This window comes from Lates calcarifer, linkage group LG10, assembly GCF_001640805.2.
Source record: "Lates calcarifer isolate ASB-BC8 linkage group LG10, TLL_Latcal_v3, whole genome shotgun sequence".
Lineage (NCBI taxonomy): Eukaryota > Metazoa > Chordata > Actinopteri > Centropomidae > Lates > Lates calcarifer.
In genome coordinates, this window is record NC_066842.1 from 17,208,960 (window position 1) to 17,224,414 (window position 15,455).

A 15,455-nucleotide genomic window follows, 5' to 3' on the forward strand; every position below is an offset into this window, starting at 1 on the left:
TGTGGGAGTGGCACAAGGGTGTGTGCTCACATGAGCCACTCTTCACCCTCCTGCATGTGTGCCTCTGTGTCTCTAGGGCAGAGAATAGAAAAGTTGGGGCAAAGTCTGAGTCAGCTCCAGCAGCAGCTACCAGACATTCACAGCAACTCCCTCCACGGTACCAGTTTTCCTCTCTCTCGCTCTCTCTCTCTTTTTTTTTTCACTGCTCTCTTACTCATTCTCTCTCTCTCTCTCCCTCTCTCTCTCCCTCTCTCTCTCACACACACACACACACTACACACACACACACACACCACCCGTCATTCCTGGCAGAGGGAAGACAGGAACACAGGAGAACTGTTACACACCTTTACTACCAGATACTCACCCAGGCATCACCAGACGCTTTGCCCAGGATGTGGACGCTTCTCTTGGGGGTCACCTTTGGATTACTGGCCTCCTCCAGGTCAGAACTACTTCAAGGTGAGGGGACAATGCCTTCGCCCAGCGGATGGCTCTTTGTGGATTTTTTTTCTTACCTTTATTCTGCCTAAATAGTGCCTGACTGACTGTCTGGCAACGCTCCTTTGTTGTCAGATTTTAGGACCAGACAGTATTGTTTTTTTTTTCTCTTTTTCTTTTTTTCCCCCCATCTTTAGTCTAGTTGAGAATTTGAGCGACTGTTCATGTAAAGAGAAGACAGTGAAAGAAAGAGGCTGTGCTCTGCTGCTGCTTCTGCTGCCGCTTGTAGAATGGAACGAGTGAATGCCGGCAAGAGAGCGCGTGCTACACCAGTGCAGACAGGCTTACGTCTGGCAGTCTGAGACTCCTGATAGACACAAAGGGAGACAGGCGCTCTTGCTCACTCTCTGTCTCACATGCATTCACACGCTGGGAAGTGAACCTTATTTATCAGGGTTTTGGATGATCAGTCTAGCTTGTAGAAGCAGTCCTTGTTATCAGTTAGAGGCAGAAATAGAGACTTCTTTCTTTTCTTTTCTTCTTTTCTTTTTTCTTTTTTCTTTTTTTTTTTTGGCGTGCTGCTACAACTGGAGTCTGCGCTGCCACACTTAATGCTTTATTCTCTGACACAAAGGATGTTCTGCAATCGCTACAGCTTTTCCCCCCTCAATGTCTCCCTCTTTTCTCTTTGTCTCTGTTTCACATGTGCTCCCTGTGTATGGTTTTGATTGGATTTGTTGCTTGGAGCAATACATCTCTGGAGGTGAAGTTGGTACTGAATCAAACAGGTCTATGGGTTTGTCTGGCTTGTTCCCCGAGGAAGTAGTGGCGGGGTTGTTTAGAGACTCCCTCTGGCACTGCACCAAATAAGAGTCAGCATCAAGCTATTAATTTGACCTGTATTTCCAGTGTTTAAAGGCAAATAAGAGGTTACCTAGACAGCTTGTATGTGCACAGTATCTGGGCAGAGGGAGGGGGGTTGGACCTATCCCCTTTGTATGTGTGATTGTGCATGTGCATGCATCTTGATGTTTGAGTGTTGAGAGTAATTGGTGAGAAGTGTCCTGTGGTGATTACAGTCTCGTCCTGGTCCAAACGTTGTCTTTGAACCTTAAACCTGTAGCTGTTTTACACCAAAGCACATCATTGCAGCGCAGGACTCGCTGACTTGTGGCCAGGCCAGACATCCATTTAAATCAAGATGGGATTTAAGGAGGATTTTTTACAATGATGTCTGGATGCCCACCAATAGCATCTGCGAGCCCGAATGGTTCAATGAAAGCTGTTGGGGAAAAAAACAGTAATTTGAGTACATTTGGTAAATGGTATCTCTAATACATACAGTACTGGTTGAAACTGCCCTAAAGGCATTCTTTTTTTTCCTGTAGTTAAGTGAATTAATATCATCCATTTAAATTCATATGTAACTGTATGACCTCTGCAAGGAATGTCATAAAAATCCAATTTAGAATAAATCTAATTTATTACTGCATTTCAATAATTAAGTTGATCATGAGACTGTGAAGAGTTATCACCAGTCTGAGAGACATTCCTAATTTGATCATTTGTCAGTTTCTTGTCTCAGTAAGGGATTAAACACTGATGAACTGATTATGAGCATAACTCTCACTAACTTTATCTGATGTGTAAGCTTAGTGCTCTTGTAATCTATCTTTTGAATGCAGATATGTTAGTCCTGCTTCCTCTATACAGAGGATCAGTCTCTCCCTCTCTCTCTCTTTCTCACATACATATGCACAACCTCAAATGCCTGCACTCGGGCCAACCTGACCGCTGGATTTCCTGCAAATGTGGCCGTATTTGCCTCCTTGGCATTAACAACCTCTCCTGCATGCCTCCCGTGTCATGTTTCAAGGTGAGGGGTGGTCAGGGGCCCCTTGGACTGGGACTGGGCCCTGACAAAGAAGGTTTGTGCCTGTACAGGCTCTGAGTACCATCTCCTGCCACCTGAGACTCTCGGACACGTGTTTGCCTCCTCTACCACTGTACCCTTCTTAAACCAGCCACCCTGAAGCTGAATGGCCCTGCACCAATATCTTGCGTAACCTCCTCTCCTTAGTTTTTCTTCTTTAGCCAGCACCTTCAGCTCTAATTGAAGTGGTCTTAAATGGTTAAGGGGTCCTCAAAATCCCCAGGTTTTGTCTTTTCTGTCTTTGTGTGCTGTTAAACCTACTAATTACTTTTTAAGACCATCTTGTGAGTTTCATGTTCTCTACATGTACTCCCCCCTAACTGCTTTCCCTCCTCATATACACTAAAGTCTTTGTGTCCCTGTGAAAACTGCTCAGACAGCCCTGTAATGTACACACATTCACCTGGATGAGGGTGTGATCTGTATCATCAGGAATAACAGAGAATTATACTGGATCAAGCTATTAATGTCCACTTTGATTTTAAGAACAAAGATGTTGAATATGCATGTTGGGACAAAAAGGACAAGGATCATTACTCCATAGTTTTGTGCTGTATGGATTGGGAGTGTATCTATGTTCCCAGGGTCCACTGTTCCCAGCAGTCCTATATCCCCAGTTCAATATTCTGTTAACATGCATTAACCCTCCTTTAGCATTCAGGTAAAATTTGGCCACATATTTGATAAATAGTATCTGGCTTTTGTTGCTTTATTTTGTTTTTTTTATTACTATTATTGGAGCAAGGCTTCAAAACAGCAATATAAACAACCTACCATAAACCGCAAACCATTTGAGAAGTTCCCTTAAGTGCAGGCCTATTATACTGAGAGACATACAGCAGTGCTAGGGAACAAAAAACCCTTTGATGTTATAGTCCATGCTATACTAAGCTGGGGAACATCTTTTTCAGGTTCCCACCCTTTGTCATTTGCCATTATGTGCCTGGGAATATAGGAAAGACTCTGAGAAGATTTGTATGGTTCATGTTAGTATATTAAGTGTAGATTTGGAGCCATTGGTGATTAGCTTAGCCATTAGCATAAACACTGGAAAGAGAAGGAACAGCTAACTTGGCAATGTCCAAGTGCCATTTTAACATTTTGGTTTGTGTAAAAATAATCAAACACAATATGTGTTACCTTTACATGTGCTGGTTTCCATACTTTTGAACTTTGGAGGGTGCTACTGTTGATGTTTCTCCTTGTTTTCAGTTTGTGCACAAAGCTAGGCTAACCAAATAAGCCCATATCCCAAAATTAATTAAAACTCTCACATAAAGATTAATAACAACAGACATTCATGAAATATCTGAACAGAGTAGTAGAAAACTGCTTTTATGTTTGCCAAATGTATCACAGTTTGACAGTTAGTAGTGTTAACAAAAGCAGCCAGTGAGAGGACCTCTGCTGTACTCGAAATGTTTTAAAGCTTTACAGTCTCCCTTATCCTGGATTCACTAAATTATTCTTTTTTTTTTAACTCAGACAACATCTGCAAGGCCAATATTTCTTTAAAGGCAAAAGAAAAAAAATGCATCTACCTACTCTATTCGAAGGAATACTTGTTATTGTTTTCAACAGTGAATATAATAGGTGGAGGTGTAGGAAGATAGAAGGTGAGAAAGGAAATGGCTCATAAATGTCAGATAGTGAGAGTCCTTAAGTGACCTTCAGGTGTGTGTGTGACATAAACATATTTGTACCAGATCTCATGTTTCACCTGTCCCACTGGCCCAGTGGACCTTAGTTGTTGTGACCAGTGGAATGAAGGACGTACCTGCTGACAGAGCAACTTCACAGTTTCACAAATCTGATTGTGTAGGACACTTTGTGGGAGTAATGGTGACAAGGTCTCTCTCCAAATCAGTTGATGAACTATGACTAAAAGGATGTTACAGCAGTAGTGGGAAATACACAATAGATTCCCTGTTCAAGCATGAAATCATGCACTCGTGATATTTTCAGAAAATGTAAAAACATTTTCAGCAAGGTGTATCTAAGAAAGACATGAGCCACACAAAGGTTATGACTCAAGGAATCATCTGCCAAAATTGAAGTGTGTTTGTGTGCATGTCTGTGATCTGCCTGTGTGTTTGCGCACCTGCATGCGGGGGGTAATTTGTACTTTATTGCTGGCATAGAAAAGACAAACAGAGAGTAATGAGAGAAAACAAGAGAAGAGGACAGAGACGGAGAATGTGAAAGTGAAGTGAGTGAGTCAGGCTTGTCTATTACTCCTAGAGCAGCTGGAGTTTTTGGCAAGATGCTGCGTTAAAGCTCCCTTTCTCTCAGGTTCTGTACACCCAGACTTTGCTGTCTCCTTGGTTTCAACTCCATTAGGTGACAATGGAGCCTTTGGGAGAGTCAGTGCCTTGGCATAGCAGGCTTCTGGACTGTATAAAGACACCCATGACCATTCTCTCTGCATACTAATGACCACGCCTCAGATTCATGTCAGCCCCTTTTTCAGCTCAGTGATGGTAAGCTGGGCTGTCTTTGATCTCTCTGGGCAGGTTTGCAAGGCCAGGACTGTTGTCTTGTTTTCCATCCTTTTACTCTCAAGGACACTGTGCCATGTGGCAGCATGCGTTGACATTCTTTCAGGTGTATGTGTGTGTGAGAGAGAGGGAGAGAGAGAGAAACAAAGAAGTGAAACTGCCTTACAAAACAAGTGCTGGCACAGACTCTTGTTGCCCAGCTGCCACCAATAGCAGAGAGTTCAACTTCCTGCTGCTGCTAGTGCTCTGTTTACTCAAAGCAGCCAGTGGAAAAGTTTGGGGTTTTTTTCTATCATAGCTAGTCTTTTAGAAGACAGCTTTCTCTACAACAAGGAGATAAACATGGCCACAAAATTACAATTAACAATCTGGCAAAGCTCTTAATATCTGCTGTGTTTTACTCATCAAGTATCTGCAGTTGAGATGTCAATATTGGTGGTGGGGATGCAACCTGCAACATGCAAGACTGATTTCGGCAAAATCTGCTTTTTTTCATCATTTGCATGCTGCAATACAAGAGTCAAGTTCAGGATGCAATCTGAGAAATCTGTCCAGTCAGCTGCTAAACAGGGCGCTTCCTTCCTTACTGGGTCTAACTGAACAATTTGCCAGTTATTACTGTACATACCATGTGATTACTATGTGAGTACACACCCGAGGCAGACACTGTACAATATAATGTACTCCACAAAAACAACAACAACACAAGTTGATTTAATTTTGTAGTATTGATTATAGGACAATTGTATTAGATTGCATTACATTGTATGTTGTTAAGTAGTGAGGTAGATTTTTTTACAGGTTTTAACCAAGTACAAAAAAGGTTCCTTAACTGCAGCTTGAAAAGAGAAAGAAAACAACATTGTCAAGTGTTTTTTAGTACTGCACCCTGATTTCTTCTTCCCCAGTTAGTGGAAGCTGTTAACTGACATCGCATGATAGTTACTTCAGAAACTGTGTTCAGTGTTTAGATTTTTATATTCACACATTTTCTATGCAGGTTAGGAGGACTTGACAGTTGACTGCAGGAAGCACAGCAATAAAAAAAAAAAAAAAATCCGCTACATGTCATGTGTGATCTTCCTGTACAAGTGTAATGTTGCTGCCAAGTGACTTAGACACCTATGTCACAACTTGTGCATCCGTTGCCATGGTAACACGATTAAACAAACAACAAACAGATAGTGAAGATACCAGCTTCCTCTGCACTACACAGACTGTCTGTGGTGTTTGTGGTGGCAAAGGATCCTCCTTTTTCCCTCTAGCACAGGATATTAAAACCCACAGGCGCAGAGCAATTCACGTCACTCATATTTTTGTTTTGTGAGTTTTTCTGCACAAAATCTTGTTGTATGCTCGTTTTCAGAACTTCAGTGAAAAGTGTGGTATAAAATCAGTGCTCAGTTAGTTACACAGTGAATGTGATCCTGTTATTCACAGTTAAAAGTATTTCATCTTACAGCAATAGAGAGTTTGTTTTGAGAACAGGAAGGCCTTAAGAGTACATTAGTGTCAAATGACAGGTCAGTTTGATAAAGATGATGAAGAGTGTTGTTTACCAAATGTGTCTTATTGTGAACCAATGATCAAGCACCACCCATCCATTATCTATACCACTTATCCGTTAAAAGTCACAGAGGTGCTGTAGCCTATCCCAGCTGACATTGGGCCAGAGTCGGAGCATACCCATCAAGCACCAAACCTTTGGAAACCCCCAAACTGTGCCAGAATCCTTGTGCAAAACATACTGTGCTTGAACTGTGCTTGAACCTTCTAGGCTATATTTGGTAATGATCTGACCATCAGACCAGGCCACTGACTATGGTCAGGTTCATTAGAAATACATGATGTCATTAGTGGATCAAATTGTAATAGGATGAAACTACAGAGGGATCAAATGGTTATGGGAAGGTTATTCTAAGATAGTTCCAGCCTGTTGGTAAATTTCAGGGCGTTGTTCCTCAGATCTTTCACTTCACCCTTTCACTTTTCCACAGAAAACTGTTGTATGAATAAAATATCTTGACCCTCATCCTTTGTTGTTATTTTTGAAATCCATGCTACCACAAAAGTCAAAAGCTTCCACAAAATTAACCCATCAACTTCCTGATCAAATTTTCAGTGTTTACATTTTGAAAATGAATTTTATGGCTGTTTTCCACAAAATCTAAATTGCAGCCATTAGATTTCAGTGTTATTTCAGATAATTATAACATTAATTCAGAGTAGCTTCCACAGAATTCCCCTTGACGTTTATGTTTTTTGTTTTTTTCCCTGTGTGGAAAGGAGACCCATGAGTCAGTTTGAGAGCTATGTGTCCCTGTTAATACTGCAAGATTTTTCCCAGGTGGCGTCTCTGTCTTTTTTCACTCTCAATGCAAATGTTCACCTGCTCACATCAGGCAAATCCCCAGGCGAAAGCAAATTCTTGCCAGTTCAAACCATTACTTTTGTTTATGTGTGGAGGGGACACATGTGTGGCTATTTGAATGAAGTGATCTACACGTGTACACATTACTACTGACAGCTCAGCTGCACAGTTGCCTGGCTTGGTTTGCATTTCTGTTTTCATTTCAACAGGGCAAAGTCATTTCGTGGTGGTTGCTTCTTTAGCAAACTAAGGCACTATAAACCTATAGCTTTAAAAAGATTTTTTGTACAGAGAAGCAGATTTTGAGGGTTGCTGGCAAACAACCACACATTTTCAGACTCCTGTTGTAGAGATAATGTTGACTATTGAATGCTTTTGCAAAGACGAATGAAAGTTTGGATATCAAATTCTAATGAGGTGTCATTTCTAAAGAGCTACTTAAACAAATTCAGTTATACTGCAGGAGGCTCTACACCGACCAAAGGGTTTTTTCACAGCCTAATGTTGCATTTATTAATTGTACATGATTGATCTATTAAGCAGTCACAGATTATTATAAACATCCACAAAGCCAATAGTTACAATTTAAAAAGTCTTTATAAAATTTGTCCTATTACAGAGGAGTATCAAAGTATGCCCAGTAAGCAAAGTTTACTTTGTTAGCTTCTTACACCTTAACCAAGTGTGAAATGGATGTGTCTGGCCATAAAATGCCACCGCCAATGCAAATTTTCTCATCACTATTTGGGTGCCTTTCTGAAGAAGAGGTCAGTGAGTTTAGTGAAAAGTGGACTGTATGTGTGCAACATATAGCAGTCTCTTAGCAAGACCTGAGGGGCCAAACACTGCAGATGAGCATGCTGCCTGTCTCATGATACTCCTCAGAACAAACCAGTCGTCTCATGACTCACTCTTGAATGTTGACACGAAACACACCGCACATGTATGCATCAAGATTTCACTTATTGTACATTATATGGTTGTGAAAGCATTCACGTGCACCATCGCATAGAATTCTGGAACTGAAGCTTCTGAATGATAGATACAGTGGTTAATTTGTGTGGAAAGCTGTGTTTCCCCTGTCAGGAAAAAGGAAGTACAAGCGTGCCCAAAACACTGTAGAGACCAAAATGTTCTGCAAGAAAAATATCAATGAGCAGTAAAGAGCTCCTCTTTCAGAACTACTGAATGGATCCTCAGCTGTCTCATATTGACGCCACTGCATAATACATAACTCAAGACTAAATAATAATGCCCATTATATAAGTCACAGCATCTGCATCCTTACTGTGGTATACAGTCAAAAGAAACATGGGCCTTAAACCAATGTTATATCTCAGCATCTGCTTGTTATAAATATGGTTTTGAGCTGTTGTAACATTTCACGTGTCATTTCTACACATTTTTTTCTTTTCATGTGTCATTTCATGCCATGTTAACCCCTAAAACTCCCCCTCCTCCAACCCTAACTATAACTAAAAGAGCATTAAATGACATGAGAAAAGAAAAAAATACATAGAAATGACATGCAAATGTATGACATGCTTGAATTTGCAGTGGTATTTGTACACAATACCATGAGATCACATTACATTCTGTAGCCTTCTCCCACCCACATATACTGTATCTAAATGATGATGAATCATGTAAAATACTTTTGCACAACCACTGTATATTTTTTCTCTCTCCTTCCCCTCAGTGAATTCTCGAAGCTGTAGCTTTGTTGGGGTATTTCTGGTTGAGGGAGCAGGCCGTCACTCCCTGGACCTTCCCATGGCTAAAGAGGTGTGTGAGCAGCTAGAGAGCACTTTGGCAAGTCCAGAACAAGTCGAGGAGGCCTATCAAAAAGGAATGCAAACCTGCAGGTGAAACCACACCACTTGTTAAATGAAATGTTTTTTGTTTTTTTTTTTAAAGCTAGAAGACATATCAAAAAATGTTGATTGATCCCAGACTCTCCACGTCCTCTTATACTGATCTTCCTCGGGTCATAGAAAATGCTTTTATTCATACTCAGAAATCATAGTTAAAGCCAACAACTGAACTTAAACCACTCAAATTGCACTTGGTCACTATCATTACACATCACCCAGACATGTAAAACCAAAAAAGAGGAAGAACAACATGGAGACACCACATTTGCCATGTGGTAGAAATCAACCAAACTTCCAGTGAATGAAAACCACCCCACCGTCTCTTCCTCAACTGTGTTTGTCTCCATTTCTGTGAGCGATGAGAATTAGTTCAGTTTTTTAGTATGATGTAATGTGTTTAGACGTGGCTGCTTGGAGACAGATTGCACTATGTATCAACAAATGTCTCAGAGTTGTGTCAAAATTTTCCTCCTAATAATAACATTGTCATGTCCATTCAGGAACGGTTGGATCAACAATGGGAGCTTTGCCATCCTCAGACACAGTCATCATGAAAGATGTGCAAATAACTTAACCGGGCTCCTCATTTATTCACGTATAAGGGATGATGAACACTTTGACGCCTATTGCTATGATGACAAAGGTAACTACAGCCAATACTCAAATTATTCAAGTGTCATGTAAATTTACAGTTTGCATCGTATAGACATTTTTGTGTCTTCATTGTGACGTCTGCTTCCTGTTCCCCCAAGTTCCAGCTGACCCCGTGAAGAACTGCTCGAAAGAATTTTCAATACACAAAAACTCACCCTCAGATGCACCAGGTGAGCACAATATGCCCGTTCACCCCAACTTATTTAGCACACGTTTGTCACCACATATCCAAAGTTTAAACACTAATATGAACCGGACACTAGAGCACTAACACTCTCATCTGTGTAATCTGTTTATATGATTACACCTACTATATCTTATGTATTCCCAGGTGGTTAAACTCAGTTGATAATGTACATCTGTATCATTACTTGAACAACTGTAAGTGCAGCAAAGGGAATGAAACCTCTTAGAAATCACCTCGGTCTTGTTACCCAATGATCTCATCACCATAATCAACTCCAACATCTTCTCAGCTCCTAGCTATGTTACCTGAGGTGGGACGTACAGTTAACCCCAATCACCTCCCGCTGAACAAGAGGACAGCTGGGTGAGGTTACTTTTTACAACCGCCTTGAGTGCTAATGAGGGATCAGTTTCCCAACCACTGGGTTTCCCATTTTCCCTTGATGATACAAATAGCTCTAACATGTTCCTACTTACACAGGGACTCCACAACAAATCGAAACACACAACACAGTGGAGGTATCAACCTATCTATTCACATTCATTTTAAGAAGCATAATAAAACCAAAGCTGTAATTTTTTAATGTTTGTGCAATGTGCAATGACTCATTTTGTAGTGTTATTTATATGTCAACTGCAGCATGCCATTTTTTAAAAAATGGTTCTCTCTGATAAAACACTGTTCAATACTTTAGCACCGACTATTTTATACATATGATGCTGTATGGTTCAGCACAAGACTGTGAGAAACTCAGTTTTACTGAGAAAGTCTGCCACGCTTGTTAATATGTGAACATGTGGTGTAATGTACTTGTTTTTGTAACATAAATGTTGGAATAATGAGATTACTTGAACAGGTGAAAAGTAAGTTCAAAATGAGAAAATGATCAGGGTTTCTAACACTATAAAATGATATGTAAGTGGATGCTGCCACTTTGCTAAAAAATTATCTAATATTTTTCTTACAAATAATTTCAGAATGTATGTGACTGTATCCATGTGTGACCCTTTCTATTCTCCAATCAGGTGAGCCCAATCCTCTGGCCCCAACAGCAGAAGGTGAAGCAGAGCCTACTCCAAAAACACACTCCAATGATACTTATGGTGGTGAGGATGGTGACCCCACAGCACACAGGGATGGAATTTTAGAAGTTACCCTGCCATTTACCATTACTCCCACAAAAGTGAGTGCAAAGTCTCCCACAACAAATTTTGCTTCGGGGGAGAAGATTGTCACTATTGGAGAGTTTGACCTGTCCACTGGCTCTGGGATGCAGCCACCCTCCTCTGAGGAGGAAGGAGCCTCTCCAACGGCCCCTGTTGGAGAGCCAATGGAAACACAACCTCCCACTGAAAATGAGAAGCAGGACGAGATAATAGAGTCTGTCGGACATGATGCCACAACACAGTGTAAGAAACAGAACACAAACAAAAACCAACCAATGCACAACAGTTACAAATCAAAGCACAAGTAGAGATGTGTTAGGCGTTTACAACTCAGTACATTATGCAGGATTAGGGTGAAATAAAAAACACCTGATAATGCAGTGTAATCCTGTTCAACACACAGACAATGCAATAAAAACACCTCAGTGGTGCAAATTAAATTTGTATTTTTGTGGAGGCTGTATCAAAGAGAATAAGTGCTGATTTATCTCTTCAATAACTTTTGGAGTGCATTATATTGCAAGTTTCCTGTTATCTCATCCACCGTTTGTATATCTACAAATGTAATGATAGAAAATGGCAATGCTTGTGTAAATTTCTATTTAAAATACATTTCCTTTAAGGACAGCACATCCTTACATCAGATGCAACAGGTTTTGGGAGGGCTGAAGTAACTTTAAGAACATAGGACGCCCCCTTGTGTTAGTTACAAAACAGGCCTCAGTATCATTTAGGAGGAGCTCCAGTCAGGGTCAGTGCAATAAACAAATGTGAAAAAGCTTGTTGCACAAGTAAATTAAAATCAAATCCACACATCAAATTACTATCATGTAGTTTGCAGCTGCAGCCTCACAAAAAGAGATTTATCTGTTAATCATGCTCTCATTTTTGATATGTCATTGAGTAATCTGTATCTGACATTAAATGTTTACCTTTTGTTTTGTTGACACACAGCTCCACCACTACCTGGTGGCAAAGGACGGATCGGTCATGTTCAGCCTGGACATGAGCACCAGGAGGACCGTGATTCATCGAGTGAGCAGCCATGTTACTTCACATATACCTCCAATACCCTGAAGTCCATAGTGAATGAACTTGCAGTCAAATATGACCATGTTGGGAAAATCACAAAGATTCTTTATTGACAGTGATTTATTACTGACTCAGCTTTAATACTTAATAGTTTGTTATTCCTCCCTCCAGATTGGCTGGTGATCCTCCTAGTGCTTTTGGCAATTGTTGCTATTCTTCTTGTATGTGCAGTTGTTGCCAAAAGAAAAAGGTATGACCTCACTTTTTTTTAGTATGTATGATCTCATGTAATTTTCTGTCTGTTCTGAGTTCTAATTTTCACATATTTTGCTGCAGACTAAGAGATGGCAACAAAAAAAAAAAGAAAAATCAATTACAAATAAATGTGTCTGAATGTTCCTTTGCAGCTTGTGCGGTAAGCGACAGACACTGATGATCACGTCCACAGATGCAGGCGAAGGAAACGGGGCGGCAGCGTCAGCATCCAGCTCCCACGCCCAGGAGAGAGAGCAGGAGATGGTGACCCTCATGAACAAGGAGAAGATCCAGGAAAATGGCAACACGGAGGAGTTCACCGTCATTACACTAGAGGAGTCGCCAGATAAAGAGCAGCTGGCGTGAGAGAGGAGTGTGTAGCTTTAGGTGAAGGCAGGAGGGATAGAGAGTGAGGGAGATGGTTGAGAGAGGAGACAGGCAGGTGGGGCGAGGGGGGATAATATAAACTGCTTTGGCGGTCAGCAATGGATGTAAGCTTAGTAAGGCTCTATGTGTGTGTTATTTTAGAAAGATTGTCTGACTGAAGTGTTCTACTGGGTCTGAAGCTGACGCCTCTTAGTGGGACCAGGTCTTTCAAACCAACATGTGCAGCATTTTGTTTGTCTGGTATGCCAGGTTAGTTAGGACTGAATGGAGTGTCATGTGTGGTGGGGTATCATGCATCACTGCATAGCAGGGGTGTGTGTATGAGTGTGTTTCGTGTCAATTCTTTGTGGTTGCGTGGTTGTATAGCTTTGTTGATGACGGGGCTGGATAGGCATGGGTTTGAAAGGGAGGGGGTGGTGAGGGTGTAATTTGGGAAGAACATATTGATTACAGATTATTCTCTTTTTAATACAATTGGTGGATATTATAATGTATCAGCCTAAATAGCAAATAATAAATTACTGATGAAAACTGGGTAATGTTATTTGAGATACTGCAAATAGGAAAAAAAAAAAAAAAAAAAAAAAAAAAGAATTTTAAACAACCAACTCCCAGTGTTTTCCATGTGTTTCATGTTATTTTATTTGTTTGCTTACTGTTGTAACCTTGTGTATATTTCAGACATTGCTTGTGGACTGGAGATTGGATTTTCCATTTTCAAGAAAACTGGGGATGTCACTACCTTAATTTATGCAGCTTTGAACCCCTTTTTCTTGATCTCTGTATATAAAGTATATGTTTTGGAAATGCCTTAGCAATAGCTGCCAGTGCTTTTCTTTTCTTTCTTTTTTTAAATAAACGAATGTGCGAGTTATTTAATTAGAAAAAGTACCTCTGAGGTACGCAATGGATTTTGCATATCGTATGAATCAGCTTGATGTATAGCATCCAAAACTGTGCAATTTGTGCACCACTGAAGTCAGTTAATATGGTATACATTTATATTACATTGGGAATATGATGACATGAAGTCCCTGATGTTATCCTGAGGATAAACACAATGATAATGATGATGTATACATAGTATATACACAGTGTGTACATTGATTGGGGGGAGAAAAAGAATGAGCAAAAGAGAGAATTGGATTATATCTGTAGCAGATTGATTGTTTTTTGAATCCAAGATTTAAGCTCAATTTTGGCAAGTGAGTGACAGCAGCTTGACTTTAGATGCTGAACTAAATACCACATATGATAATGTGGGGCCCATGCTGTAAACACATAGCAATGTAAAGGTTTCCTCAAAACAAGAGGCTTTTACAGCATTCTCTGTATGCTCCTGATTAGTGGGAGGGTGAATGAAGCTTGTGTGCCTGCCCAGGCCTCAACATGCCAGTCACTCACACATGTAAACAAAATGTGGCAGTTTTTTTTTTCTACTGACTTTCTCATTGGTGAACTACATCATACATTGTGTCATATCAATATTATTCCCAGCATGACAGCTAAATTTCTTTTTCTGTTTTCCCAGTATAAAGCTGAATTATGTACGACAATTGTAACAAATTTTTGTTTCTGACTTGTTCTGTTGTTTTTCCAGCTTTTGCTCTTATATGATTCATTTTGAGGGGAAGTAGCAAACATACTAGTGTAGGCAGGTTTTATGACAAATTAACAAAAAGGTGTCACTGAAAAGATTTGTAAAGTCATGAATGAAATAAATGTGTATAGAAAGAGATGTGCTGGAATGTGTGGTTCAGTCACTGATTGTTCAGTGTGCGTGCAAGACAAAAAGGGGGAGCGAGTGAATAATATGACAGGGGATGCGAGACGTTACATTGCCCCCACATAGGAGGAAGTGGGGTTTCCATGGCACCGGGGTCGTGATGCAAGAACATGTTAACACGGGAAACAAAGACTGAGACAAAGACGACCATTTTGAAAGACAGAGATGGCGTCTTTCCATACAGTGTTAGTTTGCATGCAGTATGGTCCATTGACAGGAGAGCACAATAACTGTGTACAATGTAGTGCGCTCTGTCATTAAACGCTGTTGCTCAGGAGTAACATTGCTGCTGTGTCACTTTCAAGATATTACTGTGATGTGAAGCACTGAAGACTAACATAAAAACTAGCAGAAAACAGGATTGTATGTCCAAAATATCATCTGGTTTTTTTTTTGTTTGTTTGTTTGTTTTTCTTTTTTTTTTTTTTTTTTTGATGAGACCAATATTTTCATTCATTTTCATATTTTCACTTTGGTTTAACATGTTTTGCAAGCAGAAGTGTACTGTTTTTAGCTTGTTAATTGCTATAATGTTGCTTGACAAGTGCAGTTTTGCTTAAATATTAACTTGATGATAATACTGATTTTGCCAAATTGTCCATAGTAGGGGTACATTGTCATACTAACTGTAGTATACTATTCCTCTGTGTAAAGCTTGATGTTTTCCAGATGGTGTGGGACATGTCATGGATCTCAGTGTTTAGTGTGGAGTTAATAAATATTGCATCAGGTTTCCCATGGTCTATAGGACTACATATTCATATACATACTGTTGATGATTACTTATTTCCAGAGTGGCTCTGGGGATGGGGCATTAATGACAAAGGCAGTCTAGAGATGCTTAAAAATAGTCAGTTCATTGTCCATTTCA

At 40.2% G+C, this 15,455-nt stretch overlaps 1 protein-coding gene across 1 annotated transcript; it reads left to right on the plus strand.

The window, feature by feature from the left end:
• On the plus strand, positions 1–15,327 carry cd44b (CD44 molecule (Indian blood group) b). Its single transcript, XM_018664040.2, has 9 exons — positions 1–157; positions 313–462; positions 8,943–9,108; positions 9,618–9,760; positions 9,870–9,941; positions 10,984–11,367; positions 12,079–12,159; positions 12,328–12,406; positions 12,564–15,327. Exons 1-9 carry the CDS (start codon positions 31–33, stop codon positions 12,775–12,777), a joined length of 1,416 nt encoding a protein of 471 aa, XP_018519556.1. The 5' UTR covers positions 1–30; the 3' UTR covers positions 12,778–15,327.
• Positions 15,328–15,455: the final 128 nt, after the last annotated feature.